The sequence below is a fragment of the Aquarana catesbeiana genome, linkage group LG03 (assembly GCF_042186555.1).
Source record: "Aquarana catesbeiana isolate 2022-GZ linkage group LG03, ASM4218655v1, whole genome shotgun sequence".
Taxonomy (NCBI): Eukaryota; Metazoa; Chordata; class Amphibia; order Anura; family Ranidae; genus Aquarana; species Aquarana catesbeiana.
In genome coordinates, this window is record NC_133326.1 from 59,560,696 (window position 1) to 59,586,190 (window position 25,495).

A 25,495-nucleotide genomic window follows, 5' to 3' on the forward strand; every position below is an offset into this window, starting at 1 on the left:
ATTCCCAGTGGAAAAGCTCTTTAGGTCAGCAAAGTGTTGGTGACAGCAACAGGCCATGCCAGCAATCAAGTGTCAGTGCCAGCGAGCAAAAACTTTTGCTAATACGCCCACAAATTGTGGTAAAGGGTATGGAAATGCCACTTGGAAAGTCTCTGAAAGACTATGGGATGCATCCAATACCAGCACAACACCCTCCTCTTTTTCCACCGGGCCAGTCTTCCCATGATCATCTTGAGCTGGACCAAGCCAAAGTCAATAAGATTGAAGTATAGGAATTAATCTTCCAGAGAATTCACAAAAATTGTGTATCACACCACAACCTAATCACTACTCAAAGCAGAGATTCCCTCTGCATCACTTCCCATTTAAGGACTTCCTCCTAGGAAACAACAAAACTTTCATAGGCATTTAACAAGCTTTCTTGATGCTTTTTCAACACTTCAAAAACGTAACAAAAAAATATAGGCGCATTAGTGAGCATTGCTTCGTTCTTCATAATCAACACGTATGAGCCAGCCCTTAGAGTGCTTTCACATTGCCGGCGCCCAGGTGCCTGCGGTAAAGCGGCGCTATTTTTAGCGCCGCTTTACTGTTGTTTAGTCAGTTTTAACCCCCGCTAGCGGTCGAAAAAGGGTTAAAACCGCCCTCAAAACGCTGCTGTAGCGGCGGTTTGCCGGTGGTACGGCGGCGCTGCACCTTGATTTCAATGGGCAGGGGCACTATAGGAGCGGTGTATTCACTGCTCCTATAGCGATGCAAAGGATCTGCTTGCAGGACTTTTTGTGACGCCCTGCCACAGTGTGAAAGCACTCAGGCATTCACACTGGGTTTGCAGATGAGGCTTTTTTCAGGCTCTTTACAGGCGCTATTTTTAGGGTAAAGCGCCTGAAAAATGCCTCCAGTGTGAAAGGGGTCTTAGTCTCACCTTCCTCTCCATGTGTTCATTCACAAATACCCTTGTATCTTTTTAACAGAACACAAGGCTTACTATGAATGGAGAGGGAGAGAGTAGGGGCTGGTAATCAACTGGATCTCCCACTGTCCATTTGAAAAGAATACAAGGCTTCTTTTGCATTAATGAGGGGAGAGGAAGAGGAGAATGAATGTCTAAACCCTTTTCACTGTACTATAGCTGGAACTGTCAATTGCAGCACCTGAAGAAAGGCACTGTGGGTTCATTTACTAAAATTGGAGAGTGCAAAATCTGGTGCAGCTCTTCATAGAAACCGATCATCTTCCAGGTTTTATGTCAAAGCTTAATTTAAAAAGCTGAAGTTAGAAGCTGATTGGCTGCCATGCACAGCTGCACCAGATTTAGCACTCTACAGTTTTAGTAAATTAACCCCTGTATGTAATATCCAACATAACTGAAACTCATTTCTACAGTAACCAGCAGCACTACGGTCCTAGCAAACATTTCATTAGAGGTAAAATTATTTCACTTAAAATATTTTTTTAACTGGAGTTCTGCTAGAGTTAACAGAAATCCAACTACTAAAACTATAACGAACACTGAATAAGGCCTGGTTCACACCAGTGCGGCTTTGAAATCATGCTACTTCAGTGATTTCAAAGATCAGTGCAGATCAGAATTTGGACTTCCGATTTCACTGCGATTAAACAGACGTCAGTGCTAGTTGCAATGAAATTGTAAAACAGTATTGCAGGAACCTTTTTCAAAGTCACTGCAACTTGAGGTGCAACGATTTGAACGGTTCCATTGCCGGCGATGGGGTGCAACTTGTCATGAGATTTTGAACTGTCAAATTGCATGACAAATCACACTGGCGTGTACCAGGGCTAATACCGATACATACTGTATTACTTTCATATTATTCTGACAGTAGTGCCTGCACTTGATTGATAATAATTTTAGCATTATATACATCACTAGGTCCTGTAATGACTTCCAATATGTGGGGATCCGGCAGCGCCCTTCTTCCAGCATTGTGACTGACAGCTATAGTATGATGAAGGGATCATGTTGTTCAGTCTCCCCTTCATCAATTCACAAACAACCTTGTATTATTTTTACAGGATGCAAGGAATTCTGGGAATGGGCAAGAGGGATGAGGACAGAAGAGGAGTGGGTAATTAAGCAAATCTCCCTGTGTTTATTCTCAGAACATCTTGCATTCTTAAAAAAGAATTTCACTCCTGATAAATGGAAAAAGCACTTTGCTCTACTTACGCAGCCACAAAAAATATTAACTTATGGGAATTACCCCAAAAGATACTATTGTGTTGGTATTTGACCCCATACAGGACTTCAAAATTTACACCACAGGTATCACCCCTCTGTTGGAAACACTGATGTGCTGTGGGCACCCTCCACCATGTTGTATGGGCTTGCCCATCAATAATCTCCCTCTGGGCAGCAACCTTTTTGGGTTAACAATCTCACTTTCAGCGGGAACAGCCTTCTTCAACCTAGACTTAGACTTGGTACCGCTTAAAGTGAGAAGTCCTGTAATCCATATCTTATTGGCACCCCGTCTGTCCCTGGTAAGACACTGGAAAGACTCCCAACCACCTACCATGAATTAAATAATCCAAATAACACACACGCATGCCACCTACAAGCTAATATTCACCTCATCTATAGGTTACAGCATTTACTTTATAAAAAATCCTTTTCGTGATTGAGAGTGTGAAGTTGAGATTTTTTTTGTTATAAAATCGGCACGCTCAATTTCTTTGAAAACATTTTTCGATACACTGTGCTCAAAAGGTTGCCTACCCCTGATCTAGAATGATAGTTCGAACAGATAACATATTGATTGCATGAGTAATTGACATAATATACATAAATAGCAATACTCTCCAATACCCAAGAAATAAAATTTCGGTACCCATCAGGGGCGTAACTAAAAATAGCAGGGCCCCATAGCAAAATGTTGTATGGGGCCCCCCTGCAAACAGCCCCCCCCCCCCCCCCCCCACAGCTGCCCTAGTGTCAATGCAGCGTGACCTGTGCCACATACAGCGTGACCTGTGCCCCATACAGCGTGACCTGTGCCCAATACAGCCTGGTCTGCCTGTGCCCCATACAGCCCCACTTATGTAGAGGAAGAGGCAAGCCACCCGGATCAGCAGAGAGCGGGATTGCCCGCTGTAATAGCTTTCATTTGAATTTCCTGTCTTCCCGGGGCTCATCGTCACATAGCCCCACCTCTTGGCCCGACGCCTTTGATGACATCACATGTCCCGCATTGGATCTGCGTTCTGTCTATCAAAGGCACCGGGCCAAAAGGTAGAGCTATGTGACGTGAGCCCCGGGAACACTGGAAGTTCTAATGAAAGCTATTACATCGGGCAATTCAGCTCTATGCTGATATGGACAGCTCGCCTCTTCCTCTCCTCTCTCTTCCCCTGGCTGGGAGACTGTGCCGGCGGTGCTCTTATCCTCACTGGGCCCCACTCGGCTGCGGGCCCCACAGCGCCCGCATGGATCGCTATGGTGGTAGTTACACCCCTGGTACCCGTGGAAACTATGGGCAGATTGGTATGACAAAGTTGGTCAATCAAATACCTTACTACCTATTATATGACCACTAGACTCATTTCTTGATTGGATTGTTATACTGTCTTATTTGATTTTATTTTGTTTGAATTGTACCTAACATCCAAGTTGAAGAAACGCATCTATGACACAACTGTGAAAAGTGTCTGATTTCGCCTTAAAAGCGTATTGTTTGTCAACTTGTTACTTTCATATAACTCCAATAAAAAATTATTAAAACAAAAAAAGAATTTCCTTTTTTTGTGAACTGATGAGGTGGGTGGAAGAGGAGAGTGAACAACATGATCCCTTTACTATACAAGAGCTTGAACTGTCAGTCACAGCACTGGAAAAAGGGTGTAATATCCAGTATGGATGAGATTGTCCTGTCCACAGTAATGAGCAGCACTGCAGTCCTAGCATACACTTCACTAGGGGTAACTTATTTCACTTATGGCCTTGAGCTCCACTTTAAAATAGAGGGCAACCTGATTATGCATTTGTTTTTTTATTTACAACGTATATAATGCACCCACATACACAGAGCATAGATACATTCACATCAGACCCTGATACAAAGAAACCAAGATAAATCAATCAGGAGCAGATCACACAAAGTACAATTTTTCCACCTACCTTGTAGCACTTCTGGTGTTCTGTCAGATGAGCAAACCCATCAGATCAGCTAACGGAAGTCATATTCGGTCAGCTGCGCATGCGTTCCACCTCTACCAGGTGTGCTAATCTGACAGAACACCTGCAGTCAAAAGGCAGCGGCGTAAATCTTACTGCACCCAGCTATGTCTTGAATTTCAGAGAATTTTAGCAATAAAGTGAGCGTATATAAATAAATATAGTTTATTGACATCTGTGATGCTGTTGAATGTTGTATTTTATAACAAGCTAGACGCCAGCAGTAGGAAGGTGGCGGGGGCCATGTTGGTACACCCCACACTGCTCAGCGCTAAACCTTTAGGCTTTCAGAATTAAACATCCAAGCAACATCACAGATGTCAACATACTATATTTATATACGCTCAGTTTATTGCTAAAATTACACTGAAAGACGCAGACGCAGCTGGGTGTAGTAAGTTGTCCACTGCCACCTTTTGACTGCAGGTGTTCTGTCAGATTAGCAAACCTGGTAGCGGTGGAACACATGTGCTGCTGATGGAACGTCACTTCTTTTAGCTGATCTGACGGGTTTGCTCCTCTGACAGAACACCGGCTGCACTCTTCACAGTACAACACCAATAAATCTCCAAAAAGGAGAGTGAGACCTGCTTACAATAGTTATAGCAACAGTGCAGACCCAGTGGGGTTGATTTACAAAAACTGGAGAGTGCAAAATCTGGTGCAGTTCTGCATAGAAATAGGCTTCCAGGTTTTTTTTGTCAAAGCTTAAAGTAGAACTATAGCATAGCTTCTAACCGTTCCTGATTTCAAGGGACGGTCCCTGATTTTGAGGGACTATCCCTGATTTTGAGCAATGTCCCTTTGTCCCTCTTTCCCTCTTATTGCCGAGATTTTCCTTCACTTAGCCAAAACAGGAAGTGAGAGGAAATCCCTGCAAATTAAGGGAATACCTTGGGGACCCCCAGGTCACCAGTACTAGTGTCCCCATTGGAAGTTTTTCCTGCCCAAAATTTAGGATTTCTTTTACTTTCACTTTCAATGATAATGGTAAACAGGACAAGTAGAAAAGGAGCGCAGACAACAATAAAAACTGACAGGTGTTCTAATCCCTCTCCACTCTATCCAAACCTAAAAAAAAGATTTGCCTTTATTTATACTTTAATAAAACTGACGTTAGAAGCAGATTGGCTACCAAACACAGCTGCACCAGAGTTTGCACTCTCCAGTCTTAAAAAAATCAACCCAGTAAGCCCTTGTTCACATTAGAACGACTTGTCATGCGATTTCACAGGTCAAATCGCATGACAAGTCGTACCCTATTGTCAGCAATGACCATGTTCAAATCGATGAGATGCTGACTTTGCAGTGCCGCATTGATTTGAAAAAGTAGCTCCTGCACTACTTTTGGCGATTTCGGGTGCAACTTGCATAGACATCTGTGCATGAAGCTGCAGACGTCTTCAAAGTCACACCTGAAATCGCACTGACATGTGGTTTTAAAATTGTGCAATTTCAGATGAAGTCGCACAATATCAAAGTTCAGTGTGAACGAGGGCTAAGTCAGGTACAGATATCTCACTAGGAGAGAAGGCAGTTTACCTCTCTAACCTTTCTCAACCTTTTTAACATTGAGGAAACCATCAAATAACTTTCCAGGCTCAGGGGACCCCTTGGCAACATTTACTTTATCTACAGCTCATGGTACATTAGTGTGATGGTCAGTGGGAAGATTGGTGGTCACTGGATATAATTCCCCCTTACAGCTTAAAAGATCATTGATATCAATGGTCACTTATCTTGGAGCCAGAAATTGCGCATTGCTCAAGGAACCCCTAGCCTAGCAGTTCCACTGAAACCTGGTTAGGAAAGGCTACTCTAGCAATTACTAAACTTTTAAATAAGAGTTTTTGGATGGACTGACTGTTTAAAAAAAGTGTGGATAACTGAACATCACTAGGCTTCATTCACACTTCAGCGTTTTGAATCGCAGGCAGATTTGCCGCGATTCTGCCTGCTATGTGAAAGCACTTATATATGAGCCTGGGTCCATACTTTTGCGAGCACAGACATTGCATGAGATTCCCAGCGCATTTCTGTGCAGATCACATGCGATGTCTGTGCGATGCGAATTCATCCATACAGTTTTTATGGCTGAACTAGCATTGGATTCGCACGAAAATGCTACAGGAACCTTTTTTTCCTGCACTGGAATCCTGTCCCAATTCACAGTTTGCACTGCGATCTGCGAACCGATCTGGGGGTGTCATTACTTTGTATTCACAGCCACAGTGGTTCGCAGAGGGCAGTGTGAACTATCTGCGAGGGAGATGCGATGCTGGAACAGGCACTGGAATCGCGCTGGTTCCCGCATTGTAATAGTGTGAACCCAAGCTGAATGACAAATCACGAGACTTGCATTTGAATGACATCTAAAATCGCGGTACGGGTCTGCCGCGATTGTCACGCAATAAATCGCGCTGCAATCATGGCAACCCGCATCACAGGAAGCATGTCACCCTAAAAAGTTTCAGAGTTACTCATGGGCGACATGCTTTCCACGATGCGGGTTGGGCAACATGCTTCCCACGACGCGGCTGCCGCGATTGCAGCACGATTTATCACTTGACAATCGCGGCAGACCCGCACAGCGATTTTAGGTGTCATTCAAATGAATGGCATCTCAAATGCGAGTTCCGCGATTTGTCATTCAGACATTGGCATTTTCAAATCGCAGCAGAATCGTGGCAAATCTGCCTGCGATTCAAAAGGCTGAAGTGTGAATGCAGCCTAAGAAAAGAATTACATTAAATGAAATATTGAATAAAAAAGTAAACGCTTTAATTTATGTATTATCAGAAATAAATAATAAACACCTAGTCGCAGCAATATTTGCTGCATGCAAGTAAGAGCATTCAAGAAATGTAAAAAGTTAGCAAAAAAATGCAACTTACTATAGTAAAACACTGACACACACACTGCGAATGTGATTAGCAGTGTGTTTAACGCTCCCAGCAGTACTGTTGCTATACACTGCTGTTGTACCGAGGATGATGACGAGTAATAAAAATGATGGTCTGACTACCAGCAGTGAAGAAGCACTGTTGATGTATTGAAGTGTGAGAATGATGATGAGTTATATGAAGTAATATGATAAGTGGTGAATGCTTTAAGCAAGCACTATAGTATGGGCAGGCCTGTCCAGCTCCAAATACACAGATAAAATTAAAAACATATGATCCTGTATTCTGTATTGAGGACTGATTCCTCCTTTTGATATGGTACAGTCATAAAGGCACCTTAAAGATTGGAAGGAATGCATGGCAGTATGAGGCACAGAGAAACCTGGATAGCATGCAAGGGAGCACACCAAAGTAAAAAAAATTATATATATATATATATTTGCAGTCAGAGTCTGGATACTGGAGACGTAACCCCAACTATGGTGACCTGAGGTGTGCCATGGTCGCCTGTGAGAGTATGCTTAAAAGAGGGCATTCCCTGAGTATGAAGTATGGAAAAAATGGGGAATGGGTGGGAAAGAACCCGGAAACACTAGCCGACGAGTACATACGAATACAGGCTAGCCAATGGCCAGCCTTCTAACTTGTAGTCAGGGACTGGATACTGGAGGAGACGTAACCCCAACTGTGGTGACCTGAGGCGTGCCATAGTCGCTTAAAATAGTATGCTTACAATGTAAGTATGCTTAAAAGAGGGCAAAAGAGGCACCAACTAGGTACAGTAAGTGAAATTTAATGAAAAAGCATGACAAATAATCTTTCCAACAAAGTAGCAAAAGCACGTTTGACCTCCACATGGGGATCAGGAATGTACCGACTGTAGCAAGATGATTGCCAGCGTCCCATGTATTTGATGACATGGGATGGGACCCCCTGCTTTAATGCCGTGGATGCTGCCCCAATTCTGAAGAAATGACCCGTAAACTGTTTCGGGGTCAACCCCAAGTTAGCAATCAGAATCCTAACGTGAGATAAACTGACTGAAGAGCCTGTGTAGGGAAGGGAAGCAATGGGCTATCGAGAGGGGCTGCTGTGAACATGCAGGTGAGCTGATCCAAGACCTCCACTGGACACCAGACAGCGTTGGTTCTGTAATAATTGATCACAAACCCCTGACCTGTCTGCCAGTTCTTGTTGTTGGGGAGTTGTAGTGCTAAATGATTGGGTAACCTGGTAAGACTACCCTTGAGGAGTACTGGTGCGTTAAGTCCAGCTCGGGACACCTCCCCAGGTCTGAGGAAACCAAAGTAACTAAGGAAGACCGTCGCCTTGAGGACCAAGCTGGGACCCAACTCAAATGGTGAAAGGGACAACAAATCTGCTAGTTCACAGGACATCTGACCAGACATAGGCAAGCGTGTCACCCCTGGCTTCCCCTACATTTTCTGGGTACCTTTGAGCATGGCTTTGATAGGATGAGCTGCAAAAAAGTACGCTCTGTCAGGATGGAGAAGTGAAAAGAAATGCTGAATACATGAAAGGTATAGCTTAATGGTGTTGAATGACAGCGACAACTTGTCACGACAATAGGCTATGAAAGTCATCATGTACTTAACATCCCCCACTCAGTTTCAGGGATAGAGGGACATGAAACCACAGAAACACCTCCACGCTGTCTTGTACGCCCTGAGCATGTACTTGACAGTGACGCATTCACCAGGTTGGATGCCTGCACCCTGAGTGCGTCTAATCCAACGTCAGCAGGGCAAACGGTGGAACCGGCTTGCCCATCCAATCTGCATCTGGATGCTGTTGGAAAAAACATTGGAAATCAGCATGAGGCATCAGCAGCCACATTAAATACCCCACTTATGAACTCCCCCTTGGAAATGAAAATTATACCTGAGACCCAACCACGTCAACCTGTGCATAAAAGACATTATCAGGAGAGACCCGGATCTACCCTTATTGATAATCTCAGCAGTGGCCGGGTTATCGGTGAAGAAAACCACTGTATGTCCAGACCAAGAGGGTCCCCAATCACACAAGAACTGATCCCACATCAGCAGATCTGCCCTAGCATCAGCCTACAAATGCACCGCTGAATTGGTAGAGAGGAAGGAGAGCCAGAAGCCTAGACACAAATGACCTGCCCTGAGGAATAATCCTCATAGCAAAGTTGAGCATGCCTAATAGAGACTGCAAATCTTTCTTAGAGCACACCGGGGACCTGACCAAACTGTGTATGATACACCGGATCCTGACCAGCTTATCCTGAGGCAGACTGGCGATTATGCGGACAGTGTCCAAGGTGATACCTAAAAAGGTAATCACAGTGAAAGGCCCATCAATCTTATAGGCAGTTAAGGGGATGTTTAGATCCCTGAATAATTCAGTGAGTGCTGCAAGGTCTTTAGGAGGCTGTGCCGGGCTTTCGTACAAGAAGTCATCCAAGTAATAAATGACCTTGCCACACCCCATCTGAGAAGACAAAACCCAATTAAGTGCTGAGGCAAATGTATTGAAGAGCCAAGGACTGCTCTTGGAGCCAAACATCAACTTGGTAGCAAAGTAATAACGCTCCCGCCATTTGAACCCATACCATTGCCAGAGAGGCAATTTAATGGGGAGAATTTTGAAGGCATCCGAAATGTCTGCTTTAGACAAGCACATGCCCTTGCCCGTCTGTAAAATATACTGGATGGCTAAGTCTGCTGAAGAGAGCAGGAGACGAGAGAGGCGTTCTCCCTGAAGTAAAGCCCGTCGGCCGAAACACGGGAAAGCCATCACCTGTGATCCTGGAATAAAGCCGAGAGTAAGACCAGAGCTATGCATGCTGACTCAGCTGCCAAGAAACACATACAAACCCCCAGACACATCGGAGCAGCTCGTTCACGCTGATCAGCCAGAGGCGCTGTTACCCGGAACCGGAAATGACGCGTCGACTGCTCTCCTGAACCCAGAAATGCTATCGGAGTGGGTATTATAAGGCCCCTACAAATACAGGCTAGCCAATGGCCAGCCTTCTAACATTTCCCTCTGCCTTGGATCAATGAACGAATCGTATGTTTGTGGATGGAATGACAAACAAGGCAGAGGGAACCTACGAATCTACTACGCCTGTGCTGAATGATGTCAGGAGACGACCGACAACAACTCTGAGGCAGCTAAGTACGAAAGGGATGCGGGATAGGAAACATAATGAACCATAACATTGCGTATGAAGCAAAAAAAAGGTTTGAATCCTACGTGCAACAGCGAGCGAGAACTGCCGACGAAGACCACAAACTGAGAAGCCGCAATACACTTGTGATCAAACGCACAGGCTCACAAACACGGAGTGAGCTGGGGAGAGTCGGCCTAGTGATGTGTAGTATCGTGCACTGGAACTGACAAGGAACACAGGTGAGTGGGCTGCTTAAATACCCCCTCCCCCCTGGGCTCCTCTGTATTATATATATATATATATATATATATATATATATATATATATATATATATAAAAATATTGATTATCTCGTTCCAATGACATCTGAAAATTGGTGGGATATATTAGGCAGCAGGGTCCCCTAATGATTAAAAAATGAAGAATGGTTTGAGAAAGAAGCCAATAGAAGCTCCAAAACAAGTTACCATAGCAACTCCCTACCCACAGTGTGACATCATATCCGCTTCTGCACTCCAGGGTGGTACTTGCAACTTCCAGGATTGGTGGATTTGGCTTCCCATTCAGAGATAGCGCGCTGTTGGCAGTCTCTTGTGGCTCCTCGGGATAGATTGCCTCCCTGCACATGGCTAAGTACATGCGGTTTTACCTTGTTTTCTGTAAGTGTGTATTTGTTCTTTTTTATTACTAATGATACTGCACTGAGCTGGCGCCCTCTTGTGTTCCTTCAGGTGTGTGCATCACTTACCTGGGGAAGAGATGGCACCAGGATGCAGTATGGGAAGAAGGCAATCCGGCAGAGGCAGCATGATGCTTTGGGCAATGTTCTGCTGGGAAACTTTGTGTCCTGCCATTCATGTGGATGTTACTTTAATCTCTTGCGGACTGCCTACCGTAGACATACTGCGGCAGGGAGGCCAATCTGCGCCCGCACCCCCCCCCGTCGCCCCAGCTGTGCTGCGATTGGCTGCCGCACCAACCAATCTGTGGGTATAGCACAAAAATTAAAAAACACAGGGGTGATCAAATACCACCAAAAGAAAGCTCTATTTTTTTGGAAAAAAGGACATACATTTTATTTGTGTACAGCGCCGCACAACCGCACAATTGTCAGTTAACTAGTTGCCGACCGCCGCACGACGATGTACGTCGGCAGAATGGCACGGGCAGGCAAAAGGACTTACAGGTACGTCCTTGCCTGCCCGCGGGTGGGGGGTCCGATCGGACCCCCCCCCGGTGCCTGCAGCAGTCGGCAAATCTTCCCCGGCAATCGGAGGTGAGGGGGAGGCCATCCATTCGTGGCCCCCCTCGCAATCGCTCCCAGCCAATGGGATCATTTCCCTGCCTCTGTATTGTACACAGAGGCAGAGGAAATTATATCATCTCTCCTCGGCTCGGCATTTTCCGTTCCGGCGCCGAGGAGAGAAGACTGGAATGTGAGTGCACAACACACACACAGTAGAACATGCCAGGCACACATTACACCCCCGATCCCCCCCCTGATTACCCCCCGATCACCCCCCGATCACCCCCCCCCCCTGTCACACTGACACCAAGCAGTTTTTTTTTTTTTCTGATTACTGCATGGTGTCAGTTTGTGACAGTTAGTGTGGTAGGGCAGTTAGGGTTAGCCCCCTTTAGGTCTAGGATACCCCCCTAACCCCCCCAAGAAAGTTTTAACCCCTTGATCACCCCCCGTCGCCAGTGTCGCTAAGCAATCATTTTTCTGATCGCTGTATTAGTGTCACTGGTGACGCTAGTTAGGGAGGTAAATATTTAGGTTCGTCGTCAGCATTTTATAGCGTCAGGGACCCCCATATACTACCTAATAAATGTTTTAACCCCTTGATTGCCCCCTAGTTAACCCTTTCACCACTGATCACCGTATAACTGTTACGGGTGACGCTGGTTAGTTCGTTTATTTTTTATAGTGTCAGGGCACCCGCCGTTTATTACCGAATAAAGGTTTAGCCCCCTGATCGCCCGGAGGTGATATGCGTCGCCCCAGGCAGTGTCAGATTAGCGCCAATACCGCTAACACCCACGCACGCAGCATACGCCTCCCTTAGTGGTATAGTATCTGAACGGATCAATATCTGATCCGATCAGATCTATACTATCGTCCCCAGCAGTTTAGGGTTCCCAAAAACGCAGTGTTAGCGGGATCAGCCCAGATACCTGCTAGCACCTGCGTTTTGCCCCTCCGCCCGGCCCAGCCCAGCCCACCCAAATGCAGTATCGATCGATCACTGTCACTTACAAAACACTAAACGCATAACTGCAGCATTCGCAGAGTCAGGCCTGATCCCTGCGATCGCTAACAGTTGTTTTGGTAGCGTTTTGGTGAACTGGCAAGCACCAGCGGCCTAGTACACCCCGGTCGTAGTCAAACCAGCACTGCAGTAACACTTGGTGACATGGCGAGTCCCATAAGTGCAGTTCAAGCTGGTGAGGTGGCAAGCGCAAGTAGTGTCCCACTGCCACCAAGAAGACAAACACAGGCCCGTCATGCCCATAGTGCCCTTCCTGCAGCATTCGCCAATCCTAATTGGGAACCCACCACTTCTGCAGCACCCGTACTTCCCCCATTCACATCCCCAACCAAATGCAGTCGGCTGCACGAGAGGCATTTTCTTTATGTCCTCCCGAGTACCCCTACCCAGCGAACCCCCCCAAAAAAGATGTTGTGTCTGCAGCAAGCGCAGATATAGGCGTGACACCCGCTATTATTTTCCCTCCTGTCCTGAACGCTACCATGCACTAGTTGCGTATTAGCGTAGGGTACAGCATTGCACAGACTAGGCACACTTTCACAGGGTCTCCCAAGATGCCATCGCATTTTGAGAGACCCGAATCTGGAACCGGTTACAGTTATAAAAGTTAGTTACAAAAAAAAGTGTAAAAAAAATTTTAAAAATTCTATTCTGCAATATTTTATTGTTATTATGTTTTATCATGTTTGCTTTTCAGCTATGCAATTTTTTATACTAAAAAACCTTTTAAAACTTTTACCGTTTACTGTGTTTTATTGTTAACCATTTTTTTGTCTTCAGGTACGCCATTCACAACTTTAAGTGGTTATACCAGAATGATGCCTGCAGGTTTAGGTATCATCTTGGTATCATTCTTTTCAGCCAGCGGTCGGCTTTCATGTAAAAGCAATCCTAGCGGCTAATTAGCCTCTAGACTGCTTTTACAAGCAGTGGGAGGGAATGCCCCCCCACGACTTCAGTGTTTTTCTCTGGCTCTCCTGTCTCAACAGGGAACCTGAGAATGCAGCCGGTGATTCAGCTAGCTGACCATAGAGCTGATCAGAGACCAGAGTGGCTCCAAACATCTCTATGGCCTAAGAAACCGGAAGCTACGAGCATTTCATGACTTAGATAACGCCGGATGTAAACAGCGCCATTGGGAAATTGGGAAAGCATTTTATCACACCGATCTTGGTGTGGTCAGATGCTTTGAGGGCAGAGGAGAGATCTAAGGTCTAATAGACCCCAATTTTTTCAAAAAAGAGTACTTGTCACTACCTATTGCGATCATAGGGGATATTTACATTCCCTGAGATAACAATAAAAATGATTAAAAAAAAAAATGAAAGGAACAGTTTAAAAATAAGATAAAAAAAGCACCCCTGTCCCCCCCTGCTCTCGCGCTAAGGCGAACGCAAGCGTTGGTTTGGCGTCAGATGTAAACAGCAATTGCACCATGCATGTGAGGTATCACCACGAAGGTCAGATCGAGGGCAGTAATTTTAGCAGTAGACCTCCTCTGTAAATCTAAAGTGGTAACCTGTAAAGGCTTTTAAAGGCTTTTAAAAATGTATTTATTTTGTTGCCACTGCACGTTTGTGCGCAATTTTAAAGCATGTCATGTTTGGTATCCATGTACTCGCCCTAAGATCATCTTTTTTATTTCATCAAACATTTGAGCAATATAGTGTGTTTTAGTGCATTAAAATTTTAAAAAGTGTGTTTTTTCCCCAAAAAATGCGTTTGAAAAATCGCTGCGCAAATACTGTGTGAAAAAAAAAATGAAACACCCACCATTTTAATCTGTAGGGCATTTGCTTTAAAAAATATATAATGTTTGGGGGTTCAAAGTAATTTTCTTCAAAAAAAATAATTTTTTCATGTAAACAATAAGTGTCAGAAAGGGCTTTGTCTTCAAGTGGTTAGAAGAGTGGGTGATGTGTGACATAAGCTTCTAAATGTTGTGCATAAAATGCCAGGACAGTTCAAAACCCCCCCAAATGACCCCATTTTGGAAAGTAGACACCCCAAGCTATTTGCTGAGAGGCATGTCGAGTCCATGGAATATTTTATATTGTGACACAAGTTGCGGGAAAGAGACAAATTTTTTTTTTTTTTTGCTCAAAGTTGTCACTAAATGATATATTGCTCAAACATGCCATGGGAATATGTGAAATTACACCCCAAAATACATTCTGTTGCTTCTCCTGAGTAAGGGGATACCACATGTGTGAGACTTTTTGGGAGCCTAGCCGCATACGGGACCCCGAAAACCAAGCATCGCTTTCTAAGGGCGTAAATTTTTGATTTCACTCTTCACTGCCTATCACAGTTTCGGAGGCAATGGAATGCCCAGGTGGCACAAACCCACCCCCCAAATGACCCTATTTTGGAAAGTAGACACCCCAAGCTATTTGCTGAGAGGTATAGTGAGTATTTTGCAAACCTCACTTTTTGTCACAAAGTTTTGAAAATTGAAAAAAGAAAAAAAAAAAAGTTTTTTCTTGTCTTTCTTCATTTTCAAAAACAAATGAGAGCTGCAAAATACTCACCATGCCTCTCAGCAAATAGCTTGGGGTGTCTACTTTCCAAAATGGGGTCATTTGGGGGGGTTTGTGCCACCTGGGCATTCCATGGCCTCCGAAACTGTGATAGGCAGTGAAGAGTGAAATCAAAAATTTACACCCTTAGAAATCCTGAAGGCGGTGATTGGTTTTCGGGGCCCCGTACGAGGCTAGGCTCCCAAAAAGTCCCACACATGTGGTATCTCCATACTCAGGAGAAGCAGCTAAATGTATTTTGGGGTGCAATTCCACATATGCCCATGGCCTGTGTGAGCAATATATCATTTAGTGACAACTTTGTGCAAAAAAAAAAAAATTGTCACTTTCCCGCAACTTGTGTCAAAATATAAAATATTCCATGGACTCAACATGCCTCTCAGCAAATAGCTTGGGGTGTCTACTTTCCAAAATGGGGTCATTTGGGGGGGTTTGTGCCATCTGGGCATTTTATGGCCTTCAAAACTGTGATAGGTAGTGAGGAGTGAAATCAAAAATGTACGCCCTTAGAAATCCTGAAGGCGGTGATTGGTTTCGGGGCCCCCGGCTAGGCTCCCAAAAAGTCCCACACATGTGGTATCCCCGTACTCAGAAGCAGCTGAATGTATTTTGGGGTGCAATTCCACATATGCCTATGGTCTGTGTGAGCAATATATCATTTAGTGACAACTTTTTGTATTTTTTTTTTTTTGTTGTCATTATTCAATCACTTGGGACAAAAAAAATTAATATTCAATGGGCTCAACATGCCTCTCAACAATTTCCTTGGGGTGTCTACTTTCCAAAATGGGGTCATTTGGGGGGGGGGGGGTTTGTACTGCCCTGCCATTTTAGCACCTCAAGAAATGACATAGGCAGTCATAAACTAAAAGCTGTGTAAATTCCAGAAAATGTACCCTAGCTTGTAGACGCTATAACTTTTGCGCAAACCAATAAATATACACTTATTGACATTTTTTTTTACCAAAGACATGTGGCCAAATACATTTTGGCCTAAATGTATGACTAAAATTGAGTTTATTGGATTTTTTTTATAACAAAAAGTAGAAAATATCATTTTTTTTTCAAAATTTTCAGTCTTTTTCCATTTATAGCGCAAAAAATAAAAACGGCAGAGGTGATCAAATACCAACAAAAGAAAGCTCTATTTGTGGGAAGAAAAGGACGCAAATTTAGTTTGGGTACAGCATTGCATGACTGCGCAATTAGCAGTTAAAGCGACGCAGTGCCAAATTGTAAAAAGTGCTCTGGTCAGGAAGGGGGAAAATCCTTCCGGGGCTGAAGTGGTTAAAGTAACGCAGTGCCATATCGCAAAAAATGGTCAAGTGGTTAACACATACCACCTACCTAAATATTGTTACTGACCAAGTATATCTCTTCATGGAAACAGTATTTCTTGACGGCAGTGGTCTCTTTCAGCAGGGTAATGCTCCCTGCCAAAATGGTTCAACAAGTTTGAGGTGTTGACTTGTCCTCCTAATACTCTCCAGATCTCAATTCAATCGAGCATCTGTGGGATGTGCTGGAAAAACAAGTCTGATCCATGGAGGCCCCACCTCACAACTTACAGGCCATATAAGATCTGCTACTGATGGCATGGTGCAAGATACGAGAGCAAAAGGGCGACCTTCTCAATACTAGGTGAGTAGTCATTGATGATTGGTGTAAATAATTCACACCCACTTATGGGCCTTGAAGTGAAGAATCATAAACATTAATATATCAATGTTTCAATGAGGTGCAACTCATGTTTATGAAGATGCATTTTTTGGTAACCATTATGAGCTGCCTTCTCTTAACCACTTACTACATGGATCATATGTGTAATTAAAACAAAAACATAAAACCTTACCGGCCATTGAGACATCTCCGCAAAGAGTAGGATGCGCCTCCCCCACAGGTACGAGAACAGTCACTCCAGGTGCCCCAGGCATCCCAGCCAATGTCTTTGTCGTTGTCAGATCGGGTAATTCTGGATGTCTGTAACAAAAATACATTTGGTTTTGATGGTATTCATGATTTGCATGAGTTGGTATTTAAAAAAAAAATGTATTTAAAGTGTACATGCGATATAAAAATAAGTGCAAGTCTAGGAAAAAATACAACAATAATAAAGAATATAAACAAGAATGAAAACAATATTGTTTCTGAAGATGTCTTTAAAGCGGAGGTTCGCTGAAAAAAAAATATTAAAAGCCAGCAGCTACAAATACTGCAGCTGCTGACTTTTAATATATGGACACTTACCTGTCCAGGGCGCCCGCGATGTCAGCAGCTGAAGCCAATCCATCTTTCGGCTCTCGGCTGCTGCCACTGCCATCCTCTGTAAGGGAATAAGGAAGTGAAGCTGTGCGGCTTCACTTCCTCGTCCCCTACTGCACATGTGCGAGTTGTGCTGCGCGTCCTCTCAGGTCCCTGCTGTGTTCTGGGACCTGTGTTTCTCCCAGAATACAGCGGGGGAGGACGGGGTAGGCACTGGAAGTGGCATAGATCACCGCAAGCGCTGCGGTGATCTATGCCAGGAAGTGGGAGCAAATACCTGTATTAGACAGGTATCGGCGCCCTCCTCCCCCCTGAAAGGTGCCAAATGTGACACCGGAGGGGGGGAGGAATACAAAAAGTGGAAGTTCCATTTTTGGGTGGAACTCCACTTTAACATTATTGGTCAATCACAAGTGTAAAGTCAGGTACACACTAGATGTTTTTTTTTTTTTTTCGTTCAACCCAGCGGGCTAAAAAGCACTGCTAGTGCAGCAATCTTCCCCGCTGTGCTATTGCGTTCTGACAGACATGCCCCCACCAGAACACACTTATTAGCCATTGGCTGCTAGTGCTGCTTGAATGCCGGTTTTCCAGTATGTCTGTTCGATCGAAGCTGGTTGTGAAACCCGCTTCTGTAGAACAGACAGCTGTACACAGGGGCCGTTTATCAGGCCGTGTGTACAAAACTTTAGGGCCCTTTCACACTGCTCTGTAGCAAATGCGTTTTTTACCCCGATTTTGCTGTGTTTCAGATGCGTTTCCTTTGCGTTTCTGGTGCGCTTTTTGGGTTGCCGGTACCTGTGAAAAATGGACATGTGACTCAAAAATACACCTACAATGCAAATTGCTGTTTCCTTTTTTTCTGCGATTTTACCGTGATTTTCAGTCAATTCAATTGGAAGCTGCATTTTTGGTGCTGCTCAGGCAGGAAAAATTATAGATCTCACAAAAGTGAAATACAATACTGTTCAGCACCAATTCAGCAGGAGATCTGTTCATGGATCCACTGCTGACCATCAGGACAGTCTTTAATATTGATTGGACCCTGGGCAAACATTTTCTTGCACCCCCCTCCTTCAATGCAATTTTGCTCTCCACCTGCTCTGGGACATACAATAAATAGCAGCAAGACTCAAAATCAGACTGAATCAGATCAAGCAGAGTCGTTACTGCTCACAAAATGCCTGCTAGAGGGTTACAAAACACAATTATGGCTCACTGATTTTTTACTAGAGGTTACAGCACATGCCTTCTGCTTGTTGATTGGTTCCTAGAGATTACTGTACATCAATACTGCTCACTGTTTGGTTGCTAGAGGTTACTGGACATCCATACCACTCACTAATTGGTTGCTAGAGGTTACTGCACATGTCACTCCTTACTGATTGGTAGCCTGAGGTTACTACAAATCCTTACCGCTCAATGATTGGTTGCAAGAGGTTAGTGCACATCATTACTGCTCACTGATTGGTTGCTAAAGGTTACAGCACATCATCTCCTCACTGGGTTATGACTAAGGCCTTATAGGCTGAAACGCGCCAACTCTCTTTATCTGCGTTTGTTTACTGTGGCTTGTCAATAAAAATAAAGATTTTTTAAAGAGTTACACCCGAAGTGCTGCTCACTTTTCTTTCATTACTTTACTCAGCCAGCGACTGTGGATCGAGCACCCGGGAGCTCTGCTATCTATGTGTGTATGGGTAGTAGCACTGACTTTTCTGTTTATCATCTCCTCACTGCCTGCACACCATGGACTGGGGAGGTAAGGGGGCCCATCAATAGACAGAAAACTCCTAGGGATCCTACGACTCCTGGGATCAGTGGCAATGCTGGGGGAGGCGGGGAGTGATCACTGACAATGCTGGGGGGTTGATAGGATCAGTGGCAGTGGTGGGGGGGTGAGATTAGTTAGGAGGCAGCCCCGATGCTTCCATCTTCTCATGGGCTTCTTCTGGGTTCAACAACTTTAAGCCTTTTGAGCGACTGGGTCAGGATGTCATAACTCCCACCCTGCGCATGCGTGGCTCAGAGTACACAAACACTGACAGGCAGGGAGAAGCAATTATGACAAAAGTGACATGCAGAGGTTGATTTACTAAAGGCAAATAGGTTGTGCATGTTGAAAGGAATTTTCCCTTAGCTTAGTGAGTGTGGTGAAACCTCACTTTGGAAAGAATACCCAATAATGTCTATTACCATTAAAAAAAAAAAAAGTATATTTTCTTCCACATGATTTGATGATGGAAGTCAGCAGAGCTTCACCTCATTCATTAAAATAAGAAAATCAACACTATAGTGGCTCTTTGGTATAAAAACCTACCTGTCAATGTTTTATTTATAAAAAAAAAAAAACTTTTACTTTAATAGGGGTTCTAGCACTCCATACAAAAGTTTAGTGCCACATGACATGCACTTTAACCACTTTAAGACCAGCCTCCGTGATTATACTACAGCAGGTTGGCTCTCCTGGGCGAATCGCTGTAGATGAACGTAGGCCGCTTTAAGAGCGATACTGGGCACGTGCTGCGCGATGCCGGAGCCGGTGCGCGTGGCCGGTGGCCGCGATGTCCACCTGCCACCCGCGATTGCTTCACAGAGAGCCAGGACGGGGATCTGTCAATGTAAAAAAAGAAAAAGAGATCCCCGTTCTGACAGGGGAGGAGAGACAGATCTGCTGTTCCTAGTGATCAGGAACAGCGATCTCTCTCCTCCTTCAGTCAGTCCTATCCCCCCACAGTTAGAAACACCCCCCAGGGAACACATTTAAGACATTTAACCCCTTGTTAACCCCTTCCCTGCCAGTGACATTTACACAGTAATCAGTGCATTTTTATAGCACCGATCACTGTATAAATGTCAACGATCCCAAAAATGTGTCAAAAGTATCCGATCTGTCAGCCGCAATGTCGCAGTCCCGCTGAAAATCACAAATCGCCACCATTACTAGTAAAAAGAAAAAAAATGCCATAAATCTATCCCCTATTTTGTAGATGCTATAACTTTTGCGCAAACCTATCAATATACGCTTATTGTAATTTATTTTCCAAAAAATATGTAGAAGAATACATATTGGCCTAAACTGATGAAGAAATTTGTTTTTTAATTTTTGGGGGGATATTTACTATAGCAAAAAGTAAAAAATATTGTTTTTTTTTTTTTCAAAATTATCGCTCTTTTTTTGTTTTTTAGTGCAAAAAATAAAAAACGCAGAATACCATCAAAAGAAAGCTCTATTTGTGGGAAAAAAAGGACATCAATTTTGTTTGGGTACAACGTTGTACGACCGCGCAATTGTCAATTAAAGCGACGCAGTGCTGTATTGCAAAAAATGGCCTGGTCATTAAGGGGGGCAAATCCTTCCGGGGCTGAAGTGGTTAAAGGTGGTGGTACTCTAGAAATTCCATTTTAACTTGATATAAATAAAACCGAAAAAAAAAAATCAGCTGTAGATTTTGATCCAGCACATTTCTACCCCATAAACCAGTTTTCTTCTGTCTATTGTTACAAGTATACTTCAATTATAATTATCATCTAATCACATGTAAATCCAACCGATGAGTGCTTTATAATCCAGAAAAGGCACGGATACAGCGTACGTGTATATGTATTTAGTTGGAAATTATTAAGTGGTCTAATTATTCCTAATTGTCGTGGTTAGTGTTTATTTAGGCAGCAAAGCCTTCCTCTCAGTGCCCAGAACTGCTTGTATTGTGCATGGTGCAGCCAGTCATCTCGTGAGAGAACTCAGAAATCCTTCCTAGGCAGTCACCAGCTGACGAGAACCAGACTGGCCCGAACAGCACAAAATTAATGATTTATTGTTCACAGCTATTTCATGAAATGTATGGTTTCGGCTAAATTGCTTGCCATGACACAAAGCAGACACTTACTGAAAAACTCTGAGCAATAATTGCTGTTTTTATGTAAATATGCTATATTACAGCACAAATTTGCTTCATTAATTATAGGCAAAATGCGATGAGAAAAATTTTTTAAACAAGATTCTATTTAAATGGTACATGAGAGCGTGATACCCAATATACATTTATCTACATGAATTATAGAAGACTGTAGTGTGTAAATTACATTTATGCCTATAAGCCCAATCCTCCAGTCTGTTAGAGTCTATGATACAATTATTTTATATATGAAGTTGTAATATATGTATTATAGTAACTTAAAGTGAACCTGTGCCCAAATTATAAACACTAATGCATTTACATATTCTGAACAAGCCTTCATTTACCTCTGTAGTTATATGTTTTGTGGAGAAATTCATCTTTAGAATTCACAGCCACTGAAATCTAAGCCCATTAACTGTTACCTTCTATTTCAGAATCTTGGTGGCCTGCCAGCAATTTAAGGCTTCTTTCACAAGACTGTCCTTATGTTCCTTTTTTTGACTCATGATTACATGGATCAAAACGGACAGCAATACATCCCTATGGGTGGGGAGATGTATACAAACTCACATCCACCTATATTCACCAACTTCCAGGTCTGTTTAGGTCTATCGAATAAAGTAAAAAAACGTTTGTGTTCGACTCTGCTAATCAGATCGAAGCTGGGCATAAATAAGCAGACAAAGTCTGCTTACATCCCCCTGCCCATAAGGATTACATGGGTCCATTTTTACCATGGAGAAAAAATCCGATGGGACATGGATGTTAAATATGTGACATCTATACAGTTTTCATCCGTCTCAGCTGGGGATCCATCTGAACAGATACCACTCGTGTCAACGTGACCTTATGTAAACACTGCATTTGTTTCTAAGCTGTTGCAAACTGAATGAGTCCAACTTTAGAGTCTTTGTTGTGCTCTCTGGGAATGGATTTCTTACCCTATGTGCAGCTGCACAGTGGTGGCTTGTTTTAAAGCTCCTTTACAGCTTGTGAAAAATGTAAATCATACAGGTGCACTTTAAAGCTGAACTCTAGATAAAAAGTTAAAGAAATAATTGAAATACATGTTATTTTATTTTCTAGAGGATCCGTAACTTTTCTAACCAGTCCTGAGATTTACACAGCTCTGCCAGACAGCACGGCCAGGATGGTGGCTTCACTTTTCTCTACTCCAGTTCACCAATACAGATTGATCACTAATCTGCCCCTAGCCAATAAAGGAGCAGTAGTAGACTAATGTGGTCATTGCTTTCATCTCTCTCCTCCTGTCAACATGTTCCCACTCATCATTTAATTGTGAGAGCCTGACCGACTCAGAGCCTTAAGTCTCCTCTAGCCTAGTAGGCTCATATGAAGATAGAATAAAGTACTTATACTAGTTGCATTTAAGGATACATACATTTTTTTTTTAATTAATACATACTCTAACTGCATTCAATAGTGTTTATACCTGCCTGAAGTTCAGCTTATAAAAGTGCTAGCTATTCTACAAAATACACGTTTTCGCTTTAAAGCACCACTGTCTTTTAAACAAAGTAGCTTGAAAAAATAAGTACATGTAAAGAAGCAATTGAAAGGTGTCACCCATGTTGCCAAACACTGCCCCAAAGAAGAGAAATCCCAGGGTGAAGTTTCTTCTGAAGCCGACAGTTCCCGAAGTGTCAATCTTCTGTTCCCTCTCTATGCTCACCGGTTCCTTTCCAACTCCCACATCACTATAGAATACAGTAGTGAAGTAGGGGCCAGCACGAGGAACCAGTGAGGGCAGAACAAGGGTTGCTTTAGCGCAGGGATCCTCAAACTACGGCCCGCCAGCTGTTGCAGAACTACACGTCCCATGAGGCATTGTAAAACTCTGACATTCACAGACATGACTAGGCATGATGGGAATTGTAGTTCCTGAACAACTGGAGGGCCATAGTTTGAAGACCCCTGCTTTAGCGCTTCACTACTGTTATGGACTGTTGAGATTCGATTCATGGACTCACAGTAGTATCATCATCTGTGACATTACAGGGTTTAGGAATCAGAATGCTAATTCCATTAGCTATCGAACACTCTCGTTTGTTAAAACAGAGAGGTGCAACTCCTCTCACCAGGTTTTAGCTTTGGCTGTCCTGTAGACCCAACTCAAGCCCAAGATTTAAAATGATAATAATATGTTTGGCTGTTTTTGTTAACTATTGTCAATTTGACTATAAGCAAAAGAATGCAATAGCAATCAAAAATATACAATATTAAGACACAGTATAATGGCCCTGATGACATTATATAGGCAATGGAAAAAAAGATTTACTGATCTGTAATGTAAAAAGATCAACATCCTAGCTGCAGAAAATAATGCATACTGTTGCAAATATCAGCAACAAAAAAGAACATTAACAATGTGAACATTATAGTTGATGCTGCATTTAGTTAAAGGGTAAGTTCACCTTTACGGAAAATCTGTAAGGTGAACTTACACTGGACCCCCTCCCCATCCCCCCTCCCAGGTCCCGCTGTACCTGAGGCCGGTGATCACCTGCTAGGAGACATTGGGTCGCCGCTTCACCAGTCTGGGGATTTGAAATCTCCTAAACGTACCTCGTAAAGGTACGTATAGGAGACATTCTAATTGGCCTAGCCCGTCCTGTCAGCGTGGGAGAAGAAGAGAGAAAGCTGCAAGGTTTTCAAATTCCCTGAGCGGCGACCCGATGTCTCCTAGTGGATGATCGCTGGCCTCAGGTACAGCCGGACCGGGGGGATAGGTAGGGAGTCAAGTGTAAGATCACCTTACAGATTTTCTGTAATGCTGAACTTACACTTTAAGTTATAAAAATCTAACTCCAGGTTTACTGTCCCTTTAACGAGTTTGTTTGGGCCAAGTTGGCCCAAACAAACTCGTTAAAGGGACAGTAAACCTGGAGTTAAACTTTAACAATGACAATATAAGATGGGCAATTGATGATGTTTCCATACAGTGGTCTCCAAACTGCAGCCCTGGGGCCAGATGTGGCCTTTTGCTTGTCTTTATCCGGCCCTTGAGGCATAATTTCTGCCACTGACACCAACAAAGGGGCACTATTCCTTCTACTGACACCAACAATGTGGCCTAATTCCTTCCACTGACACCAACAATGTGGCCTAATTCCTTCCACTGACAACAAAAATAGGGCACTATTCCTCCTATCAACAACTATTTCTCCCCCCAATACCAAAGATTGAGCATTGTTTACTCCCACTGGGCACAGTCCAGCCCCCCCCTAAAGTCTGAAGGACAGTAGATTGGCCCTTAATTTAGAAAGTTTGGAGACCCCTGGTCTAGTAGTATAATTGCGTTTCTCAAAGTAGAATAATTCAGTTGCAGATTAGCAGCATCATGGGAGGTGTGTTTCCCCAATGTTGGGGTGTTTTCAAAAAGACAACGTCCAATCATGGAAGCAAGAATAAAAAAAGAAAAACTTTTTTGTAACTTTATAAAAAAATAAAAAAAATTCTGACTTTAGGGTACTTGTATGTCCATTTTATGAAGTGATATAGACATCTACCATGAGCAAAATAAATCTACATTTTCTTACTCAATAAATAAACACAAAATGGAATTAAACAATGTAAAAAAATCTGGTTATTTTATCACAATCTAAATGACAAATGACAATATTTCAGTAATATCTGCAAGAAAATGGTAAACCTATTTGTCAAAAAGTCAAATGTCCATTCCTTGAATGCATATTTTAACCGAGATACTTGCATTTTACAAAGATTTCCTTAAAAGCTTAAAAAAACCCATAAAACTGGGGTTTGAAGGGAAATGCATTTCCCTTGCCAATCTGTGCACTAATCCAAGTGGTATTTGAAGCATCACAATGTGTTTTTATTGGCCGTGCTGGCTGTATTTTGGTATTTTGTCCTGTGAAGAAATCATGTGTGCTCTGATTCCTCCCCAGTTGAATCAGCTGATGTTTAACCCTGTAGTCTTTTGGGTTTTCAGCAAAAGCTTTGAAAGCAATTTAGAATTAAACTCATTAATAGTTGGGTTAGCCTAGTTTTGGGTGAAGGACAAACGGTTTTCAACAAAAAAGTAATTGAATCAACATTCTAACAGTTTTACGACCTTCAGATCAGCAACACAGTAATGCAAGGAAACCTATGGAAAACATAATAACGATTGTAGTCTTTTGACATTTGGGAACTCAGTATGGAAACAACAAAGCACACAGTGCATAAAAAATTATTGCCATTGTTTTTGGTTGTAAATCTATGCATTTAAGT

The 25,495-nt window shown here is 43.2% G+C and overlaps 1 protein-coding gene across 2 annotated transcripts in view; it reads right to left on the minus strand.

Moving 5' to 3' along the window:
- The window catches only part of ADAMTSL3 (ADAMTS like 3), a 754,066-nt gene that overhangs the window by 331,882 nt on the left and 396,689 nt on the right, over positions 1–25,495 (minus strand). For both annotated transcript variants that reach the window (XM_073618577.1, XM_073618575.1), the window contains exon 4: positions 16,930–17,057. In XM_073618577.1, coding sequence (XP_073474678.1) covers positions 16,930–17,057 — 128 coding nt within the window. The remainder of the gene's footprint in view (positions 1–16,929; positions 17,058–25,495) is intronic.